This window comes from Hoplias malabaricus, chromosome 15 (genome assembly GCF_029633855.1).
Source record: "Hoplias malabaricus isolate fHopMal1 chromosome 15, fHopMal1.hap1, whole genome shotgun sequence".
NCBI classification, from domain to species: Eukaryota; Metazoa; Chordata; class Actinopteri; order Characiformes; family Erythrinidae; genus Hoplias; species Hoplias malabaricus.
Window position 1 is genome coordinate 17,015,570 of NC_089814.1, and position 23,816 is coordinate 17,039,385.

At 37.6% G+C, this 23,816-nt stretch overlaps 1 protein-coding gene across 2 annotated transcripts; it reads left to right on the plus strand.

Annotated features, from left to right (window-relative positions):
• The first annotated feature begins 1,307 nt into the window (after positions 1-1,307).
• Positions 1,308-22,716, plus strand: actn3a (actinin alpha 3a). 2 transcript variants are annotated; one of them, XM_066645228.1, is made up of 21 exons: positions 1,308-1,581; positions 10,746-10,860; positions 12,016-12,135; positions 12,350-12,436; positions 12,558-12,645; positions 13,050-13,128; positions 13,821-13,902; positions 14,158-14,243; positions 14,337-14,429; positions 14,919-15,149; positions 15,490-15,637; positions 18,031-18,181; positions 18,297-18,405; positions 18,735-18,875; positions 19,209-19,391; positions 19,618-19,752; positions 20,112-20,291; positions 20,585-20,731; positions 21,156-21,221; positions 21,636-21,794; positions 22,398-22,716. In XM_066645228.1, exons 1-21 carry the CDS (start codon positions 1,447-1,449, stop codon positions 22,554-22,556), a joined length of 2,694 nt encoding a protein of 897 aa, XP_066501325.1. In that variant the 5' UTR covers positions 1,308-1,446; the 3' UTR covers positions 22,557-22,716. The 2 variants fall into 2 exon arrangements, with proteins under 2 accessions (XP_066501325.1, XP_066501326.1); XM_066645229.1 differs by lacking the exons at positions 1,308-1,581; positions 10,746-10,860; positions 12,016-12,135; positions 12,350-12,436; positions 13,050-13,128 and having other exon boundaries at positions 12,604-12,645.
• Positions 22,717-23,816: the final 1,100 nt, after the last annotated feature.

A 23,816-nucleotide genomic window follows, 5' to 3' on the forward strand; every position in this document is an offset into this window, starting at 1 on the left:
ACAATCACCTCCAAATCAAATCAAATTTATTTATATAGCGCCTTTTTGCAAAGCAGCTTCACATAGAAATGTAATCTGTACCCAACTGTATTGCTTTACATTGTGAGGTACTTCAAAAAATAAATGTCTCATTGAAATGCAATACACGTGAAATTACTTTTAAACAGATGGGCAGAAAATCTGCCATAAAGAAAAACATTACATTACATTCATTACATTGATTTAATGTTGCTCTGTCTCTTACCAGAAAAAAACAATGCTGTGTTGATTTCCATTTAATAAATAAAAAGCTGAATTTGTATCATAATTGAATAAACCACCGAAAAAAATTCAATTATCTCAACTGTATTGTATTCCACTGTGTTACTATCAGTACTTGTCAGTCACTGCCTAAAATGTTAAATGCCCTAATATACAGGCCTATGCATTGTGTCAAGTGTCAATTATATAAATGTTTTTAAAATCTTGATCATTAATTGTGGTCTCAAGGAAACATTTTTTGGCTTGAGGGGAAATTTTTTTATCTTGATCAATAACAATAACCAGTGTTCTCACTGGACTTCTGTAAAAATTAGTCTAGTTTATAATACAAATATCAATGGCACAACGTGCACAAATAATGTCTGCCATAAGGAACAATACAGTATGTTTTTGGACCAAAACAAGCTGGCTAACAATTTAATGACTGGAGTAAAGACAGAGATTGTAGTGGAAACACGTTTGTTACTGTGAACCCCTCAAGAAATACATTTTTCACAAGCTGTTTGGAGAGCTATCTGCAGGATACTAATGCTAGTATTAGTAGTACAACTTTTAAATAAAGTAAACCAACGTTAAAAATACTAGTTTGTCCTCCGTTTCCATCACCATCAACTCGCAAACAGTTGGAATGTGAGCCTGATTTATGACGTAACTCGCCGCGGCACAGTTTAAATTCTGATTGGCCGCCGCCGGTGATCCTCGCTTCTCATTTACAAGTGACTGAAAAGACCCTCAAAGTGTTCCGCTGCGTCGCGGTCAAATTCAAACACCATTCCCCAAGGAACACCGGGGACACGTTAACGTGAGAGCTCGTACATCAGTTCACATTAGTTAACCAGTGGTCGATATGTTCTCACCACATCTCACGGGAATGCATCAGTTTTGCTTGGCGCGCGCTGTCCCGCTCAAATCCCGCCTTTTGACCTTTTAAAAATACTGACCCCGCCCCGTGTTGCGGGCTCGGGCTTATTTGGCTGCTGCGCGTGCGGAAGGCAACAGCAGCGCTGCTACTTGAACGGCGGCGAGTTTGGAAACGGGGGGCTGCACCAGGGGGCTTCTGTCTGTCCGAAGAGCGGCACGGGACGCAGCGTGTGGTTAACCAACTTGGATGCTGAACAGAATAGTACACGGCAGTTTTTTCTTTAAGATCTGAGGGGATAATACTCCATCCCAACGACTATAAAAATGACAGAGGTCGAATCGCCAGCTCAGTACCACAGCCCTTACATGATGCCCTCGGTGGAGGATTACATGACCCAAGAGGACGACTGGGATAGGGACCTGCTGCTGGACCCCGCCTGGGAGAAGCAACAGCGCAAGGTACCGGTCCAGTCTTAATGTTACACCACTGCGAGCCCTGTGTACACTTTATAAAATGTGCTTGATTTTCAGGAATTGGTTCTTAACATTTACTAACTTACAATAACATGAATATTCACTTATTTCAATATTCAATATTTCCTAGATCAAATCTTAGGATATGGACATTTTATAGGCTGGATGACACCCCTGAGTTATGTCCCACACCAGGTCTGCTGCCCACCACCAGATCAAGCTTAGTCCCAGAGTCATTAATTTTTTTGAATGGGGCTTAGTCTCAATTAAATCAAACTATGTGGTGTAAATGGTCTAATTACTCACTTCTCATTACTACAAAATAATATGGAAGTTTGTTTTAATGATTAATTTATAATAAATCATAGATTTGATGCCAGAATAATAAAACTAGATTTCAAAACTTTAACCTACGTCTTTGAAAACAGGGAAACCTTTATCCGATCAGATCTTTTGAAGGTCAGTTTACCGTGTGGGTTAAGCTTAGTCTTGACTACACTGGAGTTTTAATGGGATATCACAGTTAGCTTAGACTTAATCTGTAAATTCTAGATTTTAGAGACTTTCACTCTTTGCTTGTGCTAAATCTTGATTACTGGAGCTCATGTTTCCTTGTGTGTATCCACATTTTGCTCTTTGCAACAAATAAACATAAATTTAGTGCAGTGCACCCTTGACATTTCTGTGGATGTTTGGAAAGGTGTTTGTTTACTTTGTACGGAACTGTACACTGCTCTTATCTTGTATTTAACAGTAATTTACAAATGGGTAAATACTATAAGAAGCAAACTCCTTCAGCAAAGCACTCCTGTGACTTTCAAATTGCAGTAGGTTCTACATGGTTCTCAGAATTGATCGGGGGTGGACACTGTCTCAAATTTAAATGCCACTGATGAACAGATTTGCATGCCATGTCTTCATGCAGCTGCCGTGTGTCTGTAGAAAGCACACCTGCAATAAATGGCGGCAGACCCCAAGTAGCCCAAAGTGATTGCAACAGGTGACAGCCTTGTGATAAGGGGCTGTAAAGGAAGCAGTTAAGCTGTAACTTAGAGAGTGCTTCAAATAGCTTCCTTTGCTAAAAATACTGAACGTGCTTTTCCCATCCTCATCATTCTGGTCTATTAGCCTGTTAGCCTTTGCCTCTGTGGTTTATTCATCAGAATCAGTTAACTGTCATTGGATGATTGATAGCTGCATGACACAGTCAAAATGTGTTAGTCACTTGAAGCCTGTATTTAAACCTTTGCATGTTTTATCAAGTTAATATTCATGTAGAACATTTCAGAGTTGGCACTTGTATATTTTTTGTCTATTTTTCTCACAACTCATTCTAACTATCCATAGGAGCATTAGAATTGAATTTGTTTGCATGAGGCAGGTTTATTATAAAGATATATACAGCATAAGATATTTATATCTTTCAGTTAAATATCTGTTGATCTCTAGAAAAGAGTTCCTGTGGATTGTAACCTAGTAAACGAAACGAAATAACAATAATAATAACAGTCTGAAATTTTTCAACATTTTGTTCAATAAGAAATCTTTTGTTTCTATGTCTGTTTGTTGTTCAAATTACTGCATTTATGGGAATCAACGTTTTAGTTTGAATGTACAGACGTGAGTCGACTGATTCGGCATGAAAAAAACAGGACAAAGCAATAGAGTTTGGGGATATTGTATGGACTTCTTTAGTTCTACTTCCTCAAAGGCTTATGTTTAATTGGCCTGTAATCTCTTGTGGCTCAGTGTATGACCTCAGGGAAAAGCCTGGAGGACTAGCATCCTTGTTATTTGTTACATTGGTCTTGTGCCATTTATAACCTCACTACTAGGCTCCCGATTTCATCATCTGTCAGAGTGCCCACACTTGTCTGGCTGAGCTGCCTGTGGGCAAATAAAGTGTGGAATAGCCTTATTATATTAAGCTTTTTACATTTAACTGGGCTACTAGACTACAGCCACTGTATGCTGGGTTTTAATTAGCACTGGTATATTAAAACTGGCATATTCATTGTTCACTGATTATTCAGCTTGTGAAATTATAGCAAATTCAGTGAATAACTGTGGCTCTTAAAGAATGTGGATTGTTCACAATTGTGAGGCTCATCTGATTAAAATTGGATGCAAAGCATTGTCCAGCTTGCATATACAAGACAGGCAATAAATACTAGATTTCTGTGAAATTAATTTAATTGAGGCTAATTGATATGCAATATATATCGACGTTTTATGAAGCTTTAGTAGTGTAATAAAATTAATGATTTAATGATTAATGAATGACTCCAACCTTGGACTGACCTGTCTTCAGTTAACCCCTGACACACTGTGCTGAGTCCACTAATGATGAAGTAAGATCTAATTCAAAACAGGAGGAGAGATGAGGGAGTTTACTTATTTCCACTTTCTTTCCAATGGATTTACAAGGCCAGGTGAGTTTATTAGGTATGCGAGTGCTCACGGTCATGCTTCTGTGGGTGGGTCAGGGTGGTCAGAAGTATGATCAAATGGCAGTTGCTATTCCAGAAGAGGTGTCCTTGTAGGGGAGCTGCTATAAACTGTCAGATGTATGGGTGGAAGGGGGAAGAGGTTAGGGCAGGGGTGCACGACTCTACAATGGCTGGAGTCCAGCAAAATTAGCAGATTTCCCAAACACATCTTACACCTGAATTAATTTCTGTTACTGACAACGTTTTGAAAGTGAGAGAAATCTCCAAACTGCACAGTAGATGCCAAGCCTTGGAATTTGGAATATGTGTGTGCATTTGTCTCCCCATGTCATAAATATATCTGCACCATATATCAATATAAGCAATATCCTAGCAGCGCATTTTCAAATTAAGATGAAGATGAGGGGAAGTATGTGATGTCCTTGGGCAGAAGTTTGTTCTGGACATTTTGCACCTTTTCTCTCCACTTGTCAGTAGTTGTAGTGTTTCACCCCCACACACACACAAAAAAAATAAAATAAATTAAAAAAAAGGAAAGGGGAAAAAAAAACACCATTGTATCTCTTTTTGGTTTATATTAATTATTTTATGTCAAAATGTAATGACATAATAATGATAATAATAATAAGAATAGTTTATAATGATAAAATCATATTACATTAATATACAATGAAGTAAGTCCTTTTTTCTTTGACTGTAAACTTAAGTGCTAATATTAAACAAAATGTCACACAACCCTAAAAAGAGGCACAAATATTCTATAGATATTAAATAGTTTATAGGAATTGAAAAATAAGAATGTTTAACTCAGAAAGCTTACAGTATTCTTAATTAATTTGAATACGTTTTATTGACATTGAGAATAAATTTATACTTAAATAAATATCCAGAACATGGCCCTTTCCTAAAGCAGGGACCAAATCGAGCTTATCATAAAGATTACGTTTTTTTTTTATCTTATATTAAGGAACAGCTAGATAATGACTGCTCATCAATTAATAGCATTTACTGTGTTTATGCCATTACTTCTTGCTATTCCTAAACTACTGGTTTGTTTTTGTTTTGTCACAATCAAGATAATACCCTATTTAAACAAAAAACATACAAACAGACAAAAAAGATTTCTTTTTTACTTTTTATGATGCTAATGTTTTTTTCAACATACACTGACATATGTATTGTGAATATTCAAATATAAATGGTTCTATTACACAAAAATACTGTCATATTTTGTCATATGTCATATGTTTCCTTTTTCCTCTGCAGCATTTTAAGTCTGTCCTTCTTCAGTTCAATGTCTGACTCTAAAAACTAATTTGTAACTACATTTTAAAATATATTTCATTAAAAGATAAACTGGCTTTACATGATGTTAAGGGCAAACATACACGTTTAGGAAATGTTATAAAAGTTATGAAAGTTGGGCAGTTCAAGAGTAAATAATAATAATAATAATAGTAATAATAATAAAAGCTTCAAAAACCACAAAATTAGTTAGTCATTTAGTGCTACAGCTGTAGGTTTCATGTCTCAAAGTGTAGTTGGAATGAGAGAAGCTAATAATGAATGAACACCAAACCATTTCAGCACTCTTTTGTCAAATTTGAACTAAGCAGTTAGCTCACTAATCTTATTAGCTGAGGTGTGAGTATGGTATTCCACAAAATCCAAAACGTTTCTGGTATCTGCACAGAAATGTCACCAATACAGTGTAAGGCATAATACATTTAGTAACACTTCCACCATTTTTAAGTGATGTTCTCACTGCCGGCTGGTTTTGAGGAGTGCCTAATGGAATGATGCCAAGAATCTTTTTTAAACAAACAGCATAAATCAAGTGCATGAGTCTGGTGTATAATAGTTTTTATGTGATATATTATATCTTCTACAGATGAGTACTTTACAGTTGAGAGTTTTGATTTCTATGTACAATCTTCTTTCTGGGAATGAAACTACATCACTCTCTGAACCTAAAAAAGGCTGCACCTGTTACTTTAATGTTTAATAATGATCTTTAATAGTTTAAATAAACATTAGAACTGATATAAAGTATATATTTCGGTGCAAATGAAAGCTTTACAATAGTAAATAGTGTTATCACTGTTTTGCTTTGAGATGGATCACCATCCACTGAAATCTGACTTAATATTAACATTTCAAATTATTATGTAATTAATGTAATTATACACATGTCTGCTGTCATTGATATTTACCCCATCAGCACAGAGAAGTGACTCCCACTAAAAGCCAAAAATGCTCATGCTAAAATACTGATATGTCCTTTAGGATTTGTCCCTGAACTTACAGAAATGGTTTAAAGTTTTTTTTATAATGATGGAAAGAGCTCTTTATTCATGACAGCTGAGTTTTGTCTTATGAGGCTACTTTGTTAATGTGCCAGGGAGTTGGCATTATATATGTTGTTCAGTGTGTATATGTATTTTTGTTGCAAGCAGCTTTATTTTGAAGCTTTTCTGGACTTTGTCCTCACTGTATTTTATTTCAAATCGAGTACGGAGCCATAACAACAACTGAAGTGTCTTTATTCAGTTACATATTGATCACAGAAACGAAAGTGTTTTGGCAAATATTTTGGGGCACAAAAAAAAGAAATTAGGACAACGCACAGTGGTGCAGCAGGTAGTGTCGCAGTCACACAGCTCCAGGGACCTGGAGGTTGTGGGTTCGATTCCTGCTCCGGGTGACTGTCTGTGAGGAGTTGGTGTGTTCTCCCTGTGTCCGCTTGGATTTCCTCCGGGTGCTCCGGTTTCCTCCCACAGTCCAAAAACACACATTGGTAGGTCGATTGATGACTCAAAAATATCCGTAGGTGTGAGTGTGTGAGTGAATGTGTGTGTGTTGCACTGTGAAGGACTGGCGCTCGCTCCAGGGTGTATTCCCACCTTGTGCCCAATGATTCCAGGTAGGCTCTGGACCCACCACCACCCTGAACTGGGTAAGCGGTTACAGATAATGGATGGATGGATGGAGACATGCCAAAAAAAAAAGGCAGACAGAGAGATGTGCACAATTTCCTCACAGGGTACATGTGTTTCACTCTGTAGACCACATGTTTTCTTGGGGCTGCAGTAAGCTCACCCATTGCTGCTCACTGCACGCTCACCATAAGTGTTAATCCAGACTTGAGAGAGCCAGGGCCAGCAGCAGAGCAGCAGCCTTTCACACATACCTGCTCCCCTATAGCTTCAGTCATCTCACAGCTCCCCTCCTCACTGCTCTTTAAAACCTCTTCTTGTTATATGTCTTATGTTCTCCTTCTTTGGTTCTTACAGTACGTCATTTATCCTTTTTTCCTTTTTTTTTCTCAGACATATTCTCATTCTTACATGTGACATGGTAATCAAGGTGTTTAGATATTGTTTACCAGGCAAGTGTATCTATGCTTTTCTGGCTAATGCATAGTTGATGAATGAGTGTTTTCTGGCCCTAAGTTAATCCTATGCTTTAAAAATGCTCTAGTATCTATAAAGATAATCTCCAGCAGTTTTGTGGTGCAGCTTAATTGCATACCATTTAAACTGGGCAAAAATGCAATATTGCCATTGATGAAATACTGTCTCAAACCATCCTCACTCCTTAGACTCTGAGTATTGTAAAGACAGGGAATTAACCAGAGTCCAAAGTGGGTTTTGCATCAATTTTATCTGGAAACTGAATAAATATGAGGATGTTTTACTGTTCTGTGTGTTCATAGGAAAAAGCTATACTACGCTACAGCGTAGTGAAGTTGTAGTTAGGCTGAAACATCAGATCAAATTTTATATACTTTTTAAATTAGCTATTGAGGAATGCACTGTGAATTGGATATAAATTAGAATGAAAGGGACAGTCAAGCTGGACTGATTGCCAATGAGATATTACCCACAAATAATCAAAAACAAATTCCAATCTGATTGATTATTGCTGTGCTTTGCCTGTGGCTGCTGGAGGTTGTATTTTGAATCTTGATCAATGAATTGTTTTTTTTATGGTGACCTCTGGCAGAAAGGAAGGTGAACTACAATAACACACAGACATTCCAGAGAATGTACAATATTATGATGAAAAACCATTCAAAGCCCCGGAGCTGTGGGATGCGCAGGGAGTGAGAAATCTGCAAGTACATATGTAAATATACAGCCTTCTAACCTATATTTAAATGGTGAGGTTATGTCAGAGATGCACTCTAAAAGATGGATTAACTTAAGAGAGTTTAGCGCTGAGAACAGATGTTGTTAACTGAAAATGAATCTACATATAAGATGTATATGATCAATTATATTTCTTCCATGGATAAATGTTATTATAAACCTCGTTCTTTTATATTTGCTGGTGCCAACATTATTAAATTTCCTAACACAAAATTTGAAAATAAGGCTAATACAACTTAGCCTAATACACACAATTTTTGTTGATAAAAGGGCTGGGAAAAATGTTGCCTCTGACATACATGATTAGCACTGTCATTCCTTTTTGAATGTAACCCACATGATGAAATGTCATTTGTATATGGGGGCTGTCAAACTCAGAATAACCAACTCATCAAGATCAGACTCAGAATAACTCATCTTTTTCTGTCAGCATACACATTGGAAGACATACATGGCAGATGGACCAGTAGAAATTGTTAAAAATTACAGAATAAAATTTCTTTACATTAACTTCCATTCAGATTTCAGGACGTTAAGTTCTGTAAAGTTATCTTTTGATATATATGGATTTTTCTGGATAGCAACAAGTTCTATTTTTTTTTCTAAAGGACCTTTTTATATTAATAAAGAGAATGTTTTTAGTTTTATGTCCCAACTTTCCTGAACTGGATGCATTCTCGTTTGCTTTGGTGCTGCAATCGTTGCATTCAAGGAATGCTGTGCTCTCAGCTGTCTACTGGTGTCTCTTTGGCTCCCAGATATAGCCTCCTCTAACCTGCTCACTCTCCTCCAACTCCCCCCTCCCTCAGAGCATGGGCTAAATTTGGTCATGTGTGGCAGGAGGGGGTGATTTGAGGGGTGGACACCTGCTGCCGAAGGGTCTCCTCTTCCCGTCTTACATCAAATTACGTTGGGCCTGGGCATTCTTTAGTCACCTCTCTTCTAGATCCTCTTCCTCGGCTCCACATAGGTGCTTCGTGTGAACTCAAAAATGTCCGTCAGCCAATTAGTCTAAGTGTATCAAATTTTACATATGAATCAGCACACTTTACATTCACATTTAGTGCTTTATTTACTCTCTTAACCCTTCAAGAGCAAATCTGGTGGTCATCTGGATTTATCTGTATATTTTTTAACTGTGAAGGAGTAAAATCAACTAGTAGTTTCTCTAATGGAGGACATCACTGTCCTCCACCTGGAAGTTAAATTCCAATCCAAAAACATGCAGTAAGAATCCTTGGGCAGGACTCTTTTTACTGCATTAGCCAACTTCTGTAGCAAGTTGCAGTTATTAAAAACTTTGGAGACTTAATTTGTGGAAGTTAATCTGATAAATGCAAATGTATTTATAGTCATACTATTATATAGCCAGTTGTTTTATATCATCTTATTCAGCCCCAGCTCTGCTTTTCAGCAGTAACTTATTGTATACAAATATTAAATATAGAAAATAACATTTTAATTTTATGTAGATTTAACATAGATCTGTCTTGGGATTTGTAAAGGAAATATGACCATAATTTAAAAGAAATGAAGGTGGAATGTTGTGCAAATAACATTGTAATGTTATTGAGGTTGAATATTTCAGGTGACCTGTCTAAATTGCAGGTACTGCATTCATGTTTCAAGATCAGCCACACAAACTAGTTTCATAGCTGTTACTGAATCAATCATTGTCGTATCTGAATTATGTTTTTACAATTTGAACAATATGCAAAGGCCTCCAAACAACCTTTAAGTTTAGGGTTTCCCAGTAGAGCACTTCAGACATGTAGCTATGTTTATGAAGCTTTTCAGAGTTCGAATACTGATCTAGAATATGTTCCTCTCTGCAAGGTCATTCTAGATGAGAGCGAAATCCGATCTCTGGTCAGCATACCTACATTGAGCAGCTTTAAAATGTGTACCATGGTCTTAAATATTGCACGGCTTGAACAGGGTTCTAGCTTCAGGCTATTGACTATCTGCCATTATATTGCACTGTAATAAAAACAAGGTCCAAACAGTATAAAAATGCCCTCAAAGTGGCTTTTAGGTCCAATTGTGCACTGTAAATATGTTTTCCAGAGACACTGTGTTCACCTCTCTAGGGAGAGGTGTTCATTTGTAATTTGTAACTTTCCGAGTGCATTAAAGATTTCAAATTTTACATTTACTGACATCCCAAACAAAAGCTCACGAGCTGTAAGGTACATGACATGTTTCTGTATTTCAAGGCATCTCATAACGACTGCCAGCAATTTTCATGTGTAAGAGCTTTCTTCACTATGATGTACTGATAAATTTGTTTTCAAAATTTGTTTATGAATAACTTTGGATCTATTTTATTGGTGCTTTCTTCATGAAATATTCCCACTATATATAGATAACCACAGTTTTCAAATTGTGCATAATAGAATAGACTAATGAGACAACAGAACTGACATAATACATTTAATTATGGTTAGTGTTTCTTTGTAATATTTTTTATTATTAACTAAATAGTTCAAAGGGAAAAGTTCTAAAGTACAGATCCACTGTCTAAACTGTTGCCACATTCTTTTCTCAGACCTTTACAGCCTGGTGCAACTCTCATCTACGTAAGGCTGGGACGCAGATCGAGAACATTGAGGAGGATTTCAGGAATGGACTCAAACTTATGCTGCTGCTGGAGGTGATCTCAGGTATGAACAAGCACCCTTTGGTGCACTCTTAAAAAATAAAGACACCCAAAAGGATTATTCACACTGTTCCACAGAGGAGCTGACTTTGGTTTCCTAAGTCACTGTTTCTCAACCCTGGTCCTGGAGGCATGCTGCCATGCACATTTTAGTGGTTTTTCTGCTTTGACATTCCCACTGCAATCCTGAAAGGACTTGTTAATAAACAGAGAAGGGGAAAACCACAAATGTGCAGGACAGGGTGCCTCCCGGACCAGGAGTGATACTGCCCTAAATTACCCTGTGGGATAAGTGGGATGTAGGAGTGTGACAAATGCTTTAAGAACCTCACCTGTTTTTTATAACTAGTGTTGTTATGTTTGACTTGTGAAAACAGCAGGACTGCTCAGTACATTCAAAATATCTTCCTGTTCCTGTAGAATATAGGCCAGGACTTTTAGCAATCTTCATTTAGTGAACCGTAAGTGTCCGTTTAACCAAGTGGCTAGTTCATGTTTGCCTTTTTTAGTTTTAAGGTTCCAAATTTATTTCGTGCATGACATGGGTGAAGGTGAATGTTTACAAGGCTTCAAGAACATGATAACATGTAGGCTAAAGGTTGTAGACCTTGTGGCATGTAGTTTTTTATAAGCTTTTATATATGATTTATGCATTTAAAAAAATGGTTCTTTAGTTAACTAAAAGACATTGTTTATTATGTGTTATCTTATTTTCTGTTGACAGTTTATTTATATATATTCATTCAATAATGTGATATTTTTCTGAGTGAAATAATGTATTTAGAAAGTAAATTTCTATAATATGGCATCTGTGATCTCCTACAAGTCATTGTGTAAAGCCTGAAATGAAGGTCAGAATTCAGAAGTGTGGGATCAAATTTGACAGTTTTTTTAAACATCTGTATATATTCACAACATACCATTGATTTGAGAAATCTCAAATCCACATTATACTGATAAAGGTAAGACAATAGTATATAACTCACATCCCTGGGGAAAAAGTCTTTCTGACCAAATTTTGACACATTTTTACACATGTTGCATTCACTTACACATTTATGCCTGTGAGGTCAACAAATCCTCAGAGCAAGAAGTTAAATATGATCAGAACAGCCAGCCTTTTAACACTTGTCTTTCTTTTTTCTCGCTTTGATTATAGGTGAGAGGCTTCCCAAGCCAGACAAAGGTAAGATGCGTTTCCACAAGATTGCCAACGTGAACAAGGCCCTGGATTTTATTTGCAGCAAAGGAGTCAAGCTGGTGTCCATTGGTGCTGAGGGTAAGCTTTTTTTCCTCTGTAATACTAAAAGTGGAAGATGAGTTTGTTTAATTCATAAACATAAGCCATGTACACATTAGTTGCAATTGAATTTCTGTTGCAGTGGCAAAATCTCTATATATTATATATAAATATATAGTATATAATAAATATATACTTAAAAATGACCTGTGTGAAGTTTTGCACTAATGACCTCTTACATTTCTCCATGCAGAGATTGTGGATGGTAACGTGAAGATGACTCTTGGTATGATTTGGACAATCATCTTGCGTTTTGCTATCCAAGACATCTCTGTAGAAGGTGTGCAGACTTTCTGTTTGAAACTCAACTGACTCATAACAACCTCATAACTTTTCTGGACATAATAAGCCAATTGATATGAATCAATTGCTAATGATGGTCGTTGATTATTTTCTGTCAGAGACCTCTGCCAAGGAGGGTTTGCTGCTGTGGTGTCAGAGGAAGACTGCCCCCTATAGGAATGTGAATGTACAGAATTTCCACATCAGGTGAGCTGCGTTTTCCTTGAAAGAACCATGGCTTCTATAATATTTTATGTTAATGTAAACCCTTCCACCCTTGGTGAAGGGTACTCAATTGGTCTAAATAATATCTCTCCAGGTGGTGCCTTCTCACCCTTGTGAACACTGTAGTATGCCAGTGTATGGCTAATCGTAGACCTGCACACTTTTTAATGCAGTGAGGGAAAATGCACAAAGCAGAAGCAGAGGAACACACACAAGTGATTTTAAGACTGGGGGTTTCAACACCACTGTCCACTCTGTGCTTTGCTCCATCTGCTCTATCCTGAGAAGCTTTACACATTATTGGTTTATTCTGGTAACTTTCCCTGCTTTCCTTCCATCCGCTTAACCTTTTTCCTACTCTTTCATCATCTTCATCTGTGTCTCAGTTGGAAGGATGGCCTGGCTCTGTGTGCCCTCATCCACAGACACAGACCTGACCTCATTGACTACTCCAAACTGCGCAAGGTGCTTTTCTCTTGCTCTTGATAACTTTTCCCATTTTGCTTTTTTGTGTTTTTTTGCAGTCTGTAGCTTGTTTAACTCCTGGCTTTCATAATGGCCTGTTAACTCTGCTTACCTCTAAAGACTCTACCCTTCTTGGTGAATCAGTGTCCTGTAGAGCCAGTGTCCAGCAGATATTTTAGACCCTGGACATCCAAGAATGCAGTTTTCCAATGTTGCTATGAATTAATATTTTAATTTAGCCAGTATTTATAAGTCTGCAACAAACCTATAAAATTCCATTTACAATAGCTAACGACATTCCTCACAAACGTTTATGTACTAATTTTCTCAAATTATTTGTACAATATTTGACATATGCAGCTTTTATGAAAGAAGATACCTGTCGAAATGTTATAAATGTTTGTGGGTTGAAGGCTATAAAATATGCTTATGTCATATAGCCTTATGTACACTGATGTAATTTGCATTTTAAAGAAATAGATTTTTTAAATAAATTGCTTTTTGTTAAGTGAAAGTGTGCTGCCACTAATCAGTTTCCAAACTAACTACATGGATTTGAGAAGAGTTTTGCGGTTGTTTTAATTATTATTATTATTTTTAATGAATGTGCCTTTTGTAGTGCCAGCCCTTAGCACATTTTTCATTATGGTACTTTATGTTTCTAATACATCTGGTGCTGCATACCATTACAGGATGACCCTGTGGGTAACCTTAACACAGCGTTTGAAGTTGCTGAGAAATTCCTAGACATCCCCAAGATGCTTGATGCAGAAGGTCTGTATATATCTATTAAAGGAACCTGCGTTTGGAACTGACTTTGATAAACTTTGAATATCCATATTTTTCATTTTTGACATAATCTGAAAGCACAGAACGCTACATACATTGTGTGAAAAATTAGCAAAAATTCACTTACATGTAAAATTAAATATGTTTTATTGTACTATTCCATTTTTGCAGCAAGGATAAGTAGTATGTTATGGTGGCAGCAGTGGTTATGACATATGGTACTTTTTTGTTTATTTTCAGACATTGTGAACACACCCAAACCAGATGAGAAAGCTATTATGACCTATGTGTCCTGCTTCTATCATGCCTTTGCTGGTGCAGAGCAGGTATGCACATTGATATTGATATAAACCATGAAGACAAAGATCTTTTCATCTATGAATTCAGTTAGTATAACTGTTTATATACTATTTTTTTAGGCTGAGACAGCAGCAAACAGGATCTGCAAAGTGCTGGCTGTCAACCAAGAAAATGAGAAACTGATGAAGGAGTATGAGACACTGGCTAGTGAGGTACATACAATCAAACTGTTCTTTTGTTTCTCTTGCACTCTCTACACTCTTCAATATAAACAACCCTCAATGGATTTTTTGTACTGATATCACTGAACAACCATTTTTAGTTCCCTAAACAAGGTTTATCAAACCAATCCTCAGGGACCCCCAGGCTGTTCCCTGTGATGTGTCAGTGATTGGTGTAGCATAGTGATTAAGACAGTTGTCTTCTGTGCAGGAGACTAGTATTCAATTCTGTGATCAGGTCATCCTTGGAAAAGATATTTTCCTACATTTGTGACAAAAAATCATGAATCTCTCTTGATAAGTGTGACTGTAAAATTAAATGTGTGAAGAACCATTTTTATAAAGTTTAAAGAACTTGCAAATAACTTAAAAAAAAAATTCTGTACTATTTGAAGTTCGTTTGACAAACATACTATTTATTAGTAGTAGCTAACTATTTCCTCTTTTTTCTACTTTCTTACCACATTTGATGATTCCCAGCTACTGGAGTGGATCAGGAGGACCATCCCCTGGCTGGAGAACCGTGTGGCTGAGCAGACAATGTCAGCCATGCAGCAGAAGCTGGAGGACTTCAGAGATTACCGCCGTGTGCACAAACCCCCCAAGGTCCAGGAAAAATGCCAGCTGGAGATCAACTTCAACACCCTGCAAACCAAACTGAGACTTAGCAACAGGCCTGCCTTCATGCCCTCTGAGGGCAAGATGGTCTCGGTATGTGCTACATTGTCCTACTCTACACATACACACGTTTTCCATAATCATAATCACACATTCCATAATTGTGTTGGTACAAGTGGATCAGACTCAGCAGTGCTGCTAGAAGTTTTTAAAGTCCTTAGTGTCATTGCTTAAGATTCAACTTTGATTTTAAGCTATAGTTGTAATTTAATCACCTTGATCAAGCTTTACATTATAATTCACATGATCTTTCTGTCTCTCCTAACAGAGATTTACAGTTGCATTCTGCATTGTGGTTGCTTTCCAGAAGTTAAATTTGTTTGTCCTGGTAAAGAATGTCCTGCTACACTTATTGTTTTCCCTTGTGCTGCAGGACATTGCCAATGCCTGGAAGGGTCTGGAGCAGGTTGAGAAGGGCTATGAAGAGTGGCTGCTGATAGAGATCCGCCGCCTGGAAAGATTGGACCACCTAGCAGAGAAATTCAAGCAAAAGTGTAGTCTTCATGAGTCATGGACTGCAGGTAGCAAACACAAACTACTCTCTATTACAAAATACAGCTATAGTAGCCTAGGTCCCATAAGGCTGTTACTAAGATGAAAAACTTGGTTATTTAATAATATAGTAAGGAAGTACAGGGTGGGCCATTTATATGGATACACCTTAATAAAATGTGAATGGTTGGTGATATTAACTTCCTGTTTGTGGCACATTAGAATATGTGAGGGCGGCCATTTTGAAGTTGGCCATTTTGGATCCAACTTGTTTTATCAATGGAAAGAGGGTCATGTGACACGTAGAACTTATTGGGAATTTCACAAGAAAAACAATGGTGTGCTTGGTTTTAACGTAACTTTATTCTTTACAAGTTTCTGACCACTTATAAAATGTGTTCAAAGTGCTGCCCATTGTGTTGGATTTTCAATGCAACCCTCTTTTCCCACTCTTCACACACTGATAGCAACACCGCAGGAGAAATGCTAGCACAGGTATCTGTAGTTTAAGGTGCTGCACATCTTGATGGTGTGGTATATGGGTTACAAAAATAGTGGGGCCATTCTTCATCAATGGAAACCTCAAGGCTACTGGATATGCGAAATTGCTACATGATGATGTGTTTTCCTCTTTATGCACTGAAGCTGGCACGTTCCCTGAGTTTTTCCAGCAAGATGGTGCACCACCACATTATGGGTCTCAGGTCCGAGCATTCCTAGATGAGCAGTTTCCTGGAAAGTGAATTGGTCGTCGTGGGCCAGTTGAATGGCCCCAAGGTCTCCTGATCTGACCCCCTTAGACTTTTATCTTTGGGGTCATCTGAAGGCAACTGTCTATGCTGTGATGGTACGAGAGGTGCAGCACCTGAAACTACAGATACTGGAAACCTGTGCTAGCATTTCTCCTGCGGTGTTGCTATCAGTGTGTGAAGAGTGGGAGAAGAGGGTTGCATTGAAAATCCAACACAATGGGCAGCACTTTGAACACATTTTATAAGTGGTCATAAACTTGTTACGTTAAAAACACAAGCACACCATTATTTTTCTTGTGAAATTCCCAATAAATTTGATGTGTCACATGACCCTCTTCCCATTGGGGAAAAAAACAAAAGTTGGATCCAAAATGGCTGACTTCAAAATGGTCACCACCCATCTTAAAATGTTTCCTCCCTCCCATATACTAATGTGCCACAAACAGGAAGTTAATATCACCAACCATTCCCATTTTATTAAGGTGTATCCATATAAATGGCCCACCCTGTAGAAGTTGAGCATGTGTACTCAAAAATGTAGTTAGCTACCCTGCCAAAATCCTATTGTCTTCTCTGTCTTATATAAGATCACTTTCTCCAGAATCTTCCCTAAAATTAATATGAGGGAAATTCCATTGTTCCATAAACTGTATGGCTCAGATCACTGTTTTGAATAATAGACATGAACCAGAAGAATCTGGTTTGAGTCTGAAACTGGTGAACAAGAATCAGTACATGGGGTCCTCATTTTTCAAATGAATTCATCATTGAGAGTAAAACACCAAGAATAATATTGAACAGGAGACATTCTTCTGTGGCAGTGTTCTTGAGCTGTAGAGAGCTGGGACTCTGTAAGTACCTTACTCTCCAAGGTATTGAAGTACATACAGGAATAAGACAGCCAATGTGCCAGCCTGGCATTAATTCCCATAACTAGAAATAACACTTTCACATTTAATGTCTATAATGAGCTGTTATAAAGCTCATTGGCAAAAACAGTGAATGACTTTTTGTCCAATACTTTGTGTAAAATCACAGATTAAGTGGATGGCAAAGATTCAGTTTTAATGTCATGAATTTTTAGGGTTATTTCCCCAATTTACATAATTGAAATGCTTCATACATTATTTAATAAAATTACACATTTTATTTACACAGAAATTCATATTTTAATCTGTGTTATTTAAAAATATATATACTGTTCTATGTAGATTTATGCTTTGATAGATGCAGCAATTTTAAGAAACATTTAAACATTTCAATGATTTGAACCCCCCATGGCACTTGATGCCACCAGCACAGGATGGGAGAGGACAAGCACAGTTTCTTTTTGGACTGAGGCTAAGGTAAAGTCCCTGGACAGACCAAGGTCTTGCACCTCAACTGACAGAAACCAGTGCTGGCTGATAATATGCAGCATGAGAAAAAGCATGTGAGGCTAAGGGCCATTCCTGTATTTTCAGGGCACTCAAAAGTCCTACTGGTGCATTTGTTACCTCAGAAAACACTACATTTTAACTTTAAATTTCAGCACTGGAGTTACAGGCTGCTGTTGGACCTTTGAGACTACATTGACATGGTGCCTTTTGTTAACACTAACATACTTGTGTGCAATGTTCACAGTAACTTCAGTGGTCTCCTCTTTCTGTGCTTCTTTGTATTAAACACAGGTAAAGAGGAACTGCTTTTACAGAAGGACTACGAGTCAGCTTCTTTGATGGTGATCCGTGCTCTGATGAGGAAACACGAGGCCTTTGAGAGTGACCTAGCTGCCCACCAGGACAGAGTGGAGCAGATTGCTGCCATTGCACAAGAGCTGAAGTAAGCTCTTTTTAGGGATTGATCACACTGATTGAAATTTTGTAAATGCAGATAATCATACCAACAGCAATGGCAGAACATCTGATAATAATGATGGCTAATTTTTGTTTCCTAGTGAGCTGGATTATCATGAAGCAGCCACGATTAATGCCCGCTGCCAGGGTATATGTGACCAGTGGGACAGTCTGGGCACTCTCACACAGAAAAGGAGAGACTCACTGGAGGTACACACTTGTTCATGGTTACTAAACTTAGATATAAATGAAATAAAACTGAAATAACATCTAGAGAGCAGTGCAACAGTGTAGCAGCTGCTTTAATCTTTAAATGTTGGTATTATGTGTTGAGTGTGTTTGTTGTTTTGTGTATTTAGCATGGCAGCTATGTTGAGTATAAGAGAAATTTACCTGCAAGGTCTATAACATAGGAATTATCTGATCTTAGGTTGTAGTAAAAAATATCTGAACTAACATTAAATATATATAGGTATGTATTCTGTGAATCTGAAATTGGTTTTCTAACTGTGATTTTTAATTACTGTGCCCTGCTACAGCGTGTAGAGAAGCTTTGGGAGACTATTGATCAGTTGTTCTTGGAGTTTTCCAAGAGGGCAGCACCATTCAACAACTGGATGGATGGAGCCATGGAGGACCTACAGGACATGTTCATTGTACACAGCACTGAGGAGATTCAGGTGTGTATTAAACAGTGAAACTGAAAGCAGTGATATGTCTCTCTTGCTACTCGGAGCATATTTTTTTTTAATTCTCAGAGGTTGTGAGGTTTATACTTAATTCGTTGATTTTAAAAGACCTAATACATTTTAGGTATAACTAGTTTTATATACTTTTATTATAAGCAGAAATTTGTTACATGTCTTTGTGGATTCACTGTGTGTATTGTGTTACCATATTTAAAGTGTAAAGAACTTCCATGTTATGTAAATTCCTTGCCTATTCTAGGGACATTTTCCCACTAACTGTATATCCAACCATGTCAGGAATATTTGTCTGTTCCACTCTTACAGAGTTTGATCACAGCTCATGACCAGTTCAAAGGTACATTGCCTGAAGCTGATAAGGAACGCATGGCCACCATGGCCATCCACAATGAGATCCTGAAGATTGCTCAGACTTATGGGATCAAACTGACAGGCGAAAATCCATATACTCTCATCTCCCCACAGGACATTAGCAACAAGTGGGAGGCTGTGAGTGTGACACTTGCTTTGCAATAAGAAAAATAATGGTAACCAGTGCTAGAACTAATATTCTGCACAGTCATGCATTGATTAAACACTTCTCTCATAATTGTACAAGTCCACTGCTACTTTATAAACAGCAGTGTATAACGTTTACCTCAAAATTTGCTTCTTCAATACAATAGAAAAAAGTTTTAATTTCCTAGCTTCTCATGCCCCGTTCCCCACAAAATAGGTGAAACAGCTGGTTCCAATGCGTGACCAGATGTTGCAGGAGGAAATGGCCAGACAGCAATCCAATGAGAGGTTGAGGCGCCAATTTGCAGCCCAGGCCAATATCATTGGACCATGGATTCAGACCAAGATGGAGGTAAAGGAGAGCTGGGCATTGGTCTTTGGTTTGTTTTTAAAAATATATTTCAGCAAAATTAATGTTTTCATACAAACATACACATTTAAATTATAAATGAAACCATCAGATTTGCTTTCAACAACTTGTTTTAAACATTTTATTCACAATAAAGTGACCATTAATATTGGGTGATAATTTTGACAGACCTAGTAGCTGAAAGGTCTGTTTGGTCGATCAAAATGATGAGGATTTTCACAGCTATTTGATCAAATGCTTCAGATGGTGCTATATTTAAATAATACTGGTGTATGGTGTAAATGTTGTCGCTTATAATCACATTTCAATAATTAACATGCACATCTCAAATCTGTGTTCAGGAGATCAGCCATGTATCCATTGACATTGCCGGATCACTGGAGGAACAGATGAGCAATCTGAAACAGTATGAACAGAACATCATCAACTACAAATCCAACATTGACAAGCTGGAAGGGGACCACCAACTCATTCAGGAGGGTCTTATCTTTGACAATAAGCATACCAGCTACACAATGGAGGTACTGTTAAATTTGTAATTTGTTCAGTCAGTTGTAGAAGTGAGTAATCTCTGTTTCATCTCAAACTGGCCTTCAATGTTTATATCCTTGGTTGTTTGTGTTGTGGGGGTAGGGGGTGGGTAATAGCACTGGCTACTGTTCGGTTCCCCACCTGGATGAACACATTAATATTCACTAAAAGTAGTCTCTTGGCTAGTCACACTAGTCAGCATCATGGTTATAATTCTAAGTTACTAAGGATAAGAGCACCTTCCAAATTCCATATCTTTTCACTATTCATCTGTGTTGTGCAGCATGTTCGTGTGGGTTGGGAGCAGCTGCTCACCACCATCGCACGCACCATCAACGAGGTGGAGAACCAGATTCTGACCCGTGATGCCAAGGGTATCAGCCAAGAGCAGCTCAACGAGTTCAGGGCCTCCTTCAACCACTTTGACAGGGTGAGGAACACAGAAAAATGAAATAAAAACGTACTGAACACACAAGACAAATACAAGCATTAACTAACTGTATAGCATAAGTTGAATTAAAGACAGACAAAAGAGCAGGTTGAAGAGATCTGGTGATGAAAGGTGCCAAAGGAGATGAATAAATGTGACATGAGCAGGGTCTGAGTGGTATAAGCATAAACGGCTACTGACAGTATACCAGTGTGATATGTATGATGTAAAATATGTTTAGAAGAGATTGGAATGATAGACATTACATTGACCAAATGGCATGAACATATGTCCAATGTTTAAATATACATTTTGGACTGTGGCCTTAAACTGTGGCCTTCTCCTTACTTAGATTTTAGATGTAATTATTTGGACAAGCTTTATGTTTGAGTAATCTAATAAATCTGATATTTTGTATTTGCAGAAGAGAAACGGCCTGATGGACCCAGATGACTTCCGTGCTTGTCTCATCTCCATGGGCTACGACCTGGTGAGTATACGGCCAGTGTCAGCAAATGTGTAGCTTCAAAAAAGTCAAGCTTTCTTAACCTGACATTTTAATAGAAAGAAACATTTTCTTTCTTTAATGCACTTATTACTTCCTGGCATATTGCACTTAATGTAAGGTATTTTGTATAATTTGTGCTGTAGTTCGAATGTTAGATCCTCTTTTGTAAGTCGCTTTGGATAAAAGCATCTGCCAAATGCATAAATGTAAATGTAAATAGAAATTCATAGCCAAGTGATGGATGTTTCACCTGCTTCAGTGTTTGATATATTGTGATGCATTTGTAACTGTATATTGTGAGGTTCCTGTCACAAAAAAAGTAGTTCATAGATGTTTCTAAGCTCTGCTTAAACAATATTATATACAAGTCGTTTCTTCAATTCCACATCACTACAGGGTGAAGTTGAATTTGCACGTATTATGACCCTGGTGGATGCCAACAACACAGGAGTGGTCACCTTCCAGGCCTTCATTGACTTCATGACCAGAGAGACAGCAGAGACAGACACGGCTGAACAAGTCATGGCATCCTTCAAGATCCTGGCCTCCGACAAGGTGAGCTTACTGCATCTTTGCATGCTGTTCTACAACATTTTTGATTTGATTGAAAATGAAATCTGATGTGATTATTTTGAGATTGACACAAGCATGGGTTTGTCTAAAGTGTAAAAATAAAAAAAAAGTCAGTAAGTACTAGCTTTCTTTGTAGAGTACAGTTAATGAAAATACCCATTTTCTGTGTAGTGTTTCATACACACTAAAAAGAATGTTTTCCTGCAATGAAATCCATAACAACGTCTAAAACAACATTAAAGCGCAATCTAATTTGGAAGTAGCTAAGTGAAAAACTGATCCATTGTCTTTTCAATAAATAAAATGAATAGTCATAGCTACAGTGGAGTCTTCAGGGTTTTAGTTGTTGTTCTCCTGCTAGTGGTGACTGCTCTCCATTTACAGTTTGTAACTGTATATTGCTGTATAATAACTACAATTGTATTATTATTAAAAATGATGTTTTAGAGGAAAGCATGTACTAGTTTTCATCCTCATCTTTGTTTTCCTGGTATAAATGGCAAGTCTTAAGCAAATGGAGTAGGCCTCTTACTGCACTGTTTAAGGGTGAGATGGTCTGAGTCCCATTTTTTTGCTGTGTTTCAGATGTACATCACAGTGGAGGAGCTCAGACGAGAGCTGCCTCCAGAGCAGGCTGAGTATTGCATTAGCCGCATGACCCGATATGTGGGAACAGATGCTCCTCAAGGCGCTCTGGACTACATTTCATTCTCCAGTGCACTGTATGGAGAGAGTGACTTGTAGAGTTTTCTCCACCTCACAATACACACACCACTACAATGTGACATCTTTGTTCTCACACCTGTTACACTTTCGGCACAGTGCCTTGAGCACCAGTGTGTATCAGGTCCTGAAATTACATCATAAAGATGGAGCTGCTGAGGGCCAGTGCATTATGTGCTATGGAGGTTATTATTAAAGTCTTTCATTTAGAAAGCCTCCAGTTCTCCTTGTCATTAATTTGGAGAAATATAAATAAAATATTTAAGAAATAATCCAGTGTCTTTTTGGTGGTATATCTTTCTAAAATTTGAATGAAGTGCATCAATGTAAAACTACTGATCAGCAACACAAATGAATCAACAGCTCTCAAACTGCTTTTTGTTTTGTGTCTACCATTGTAAATAAGAATGGCTTATAATCCCTAATCATTTTTGTAAGTGAGGAAAAGAGAAAAAGCCAAACTGGAAATACACACACACATCTTCTTTACATGGATGTGGGAGGGTTTCACCGTGGACCGCTACAACTCTGAGCTGGTGGCATCTACAGAAGACTGGTCAGAATCTTCTGTGAATAAAACAGCATTCAAAAGTAACTATGACCCCACTGTTCAAAATGACTTCAGAAGAAAAAAAACCTTCTCCAAGATTATTTTGAAGAGACATCAGAAAACAAAACTAAACCTTATCACATTTATTCTTGCCCCTTTATGAGAAGATACTGAATAATGTGAGCAGCAAAGACATATGTTTCCAGGAAAAAAGATATTTTGCATAACATGTCTCTGGTCTGGAGAATGTCTCAAAGGTGTATATATAGAATTCACAGATGGACACCAAGCAGGAAGTAGAGGAGCCATCGTGTAAACATGCAATAAACTGGAGAGTGCTGGATTTTAGGAAGCTGAGGGTCAGGGAAATGAAAATGAAAGTTCCCATAAAGAGCCACAATCCAACACTTTGTTCCAAAGGCCCTGCCACTCAAAACGCAAATATAACAGAAAAGAAATTCAGCAAAATTAAAAGTAAATTTCCAAAAAACTCACCATGTCAGCCCTGTTACTAGCAGACCACTAAGGAAAGGCCTCTCTTGCCTCATTAGGTAATGGCTGTTGTAAATGTGGAATATACCCATTTACAGCACCACAATAATGCCTCATCACGTTTTTATTCAGTTGAGAGAACAATTAAATTATTTTCCTTTACATCTTAGAGGTTTAGTCCATACAGGCCAGTAGTTTCCAAAACCTTTTCAAAATGGGCAAGATATATTGCCAAATGT

Coding starts and splice junctions, on each gene's coding strand:
- actn3a (XM_066645228.1), top strand. CDS start 1,447: ATGACAGAGGTCGAATCGCCAGCTCAGTACCACAGCCCTTACATGATG. Junction 13,903..14,157: donor CAAGATGCTTGATGCAGAAG/GTCTGTATATAT, acceptor GTTTATTTTCAG/ACATTGTGAACACACCCAAA. Junction 18,876..19,208: donor ACAGCACTGAGGAGATTCAG/GTGTGTATTAAA, acceptor CCACTCTTACAG/AGTTTGATCACAGCTCATGA.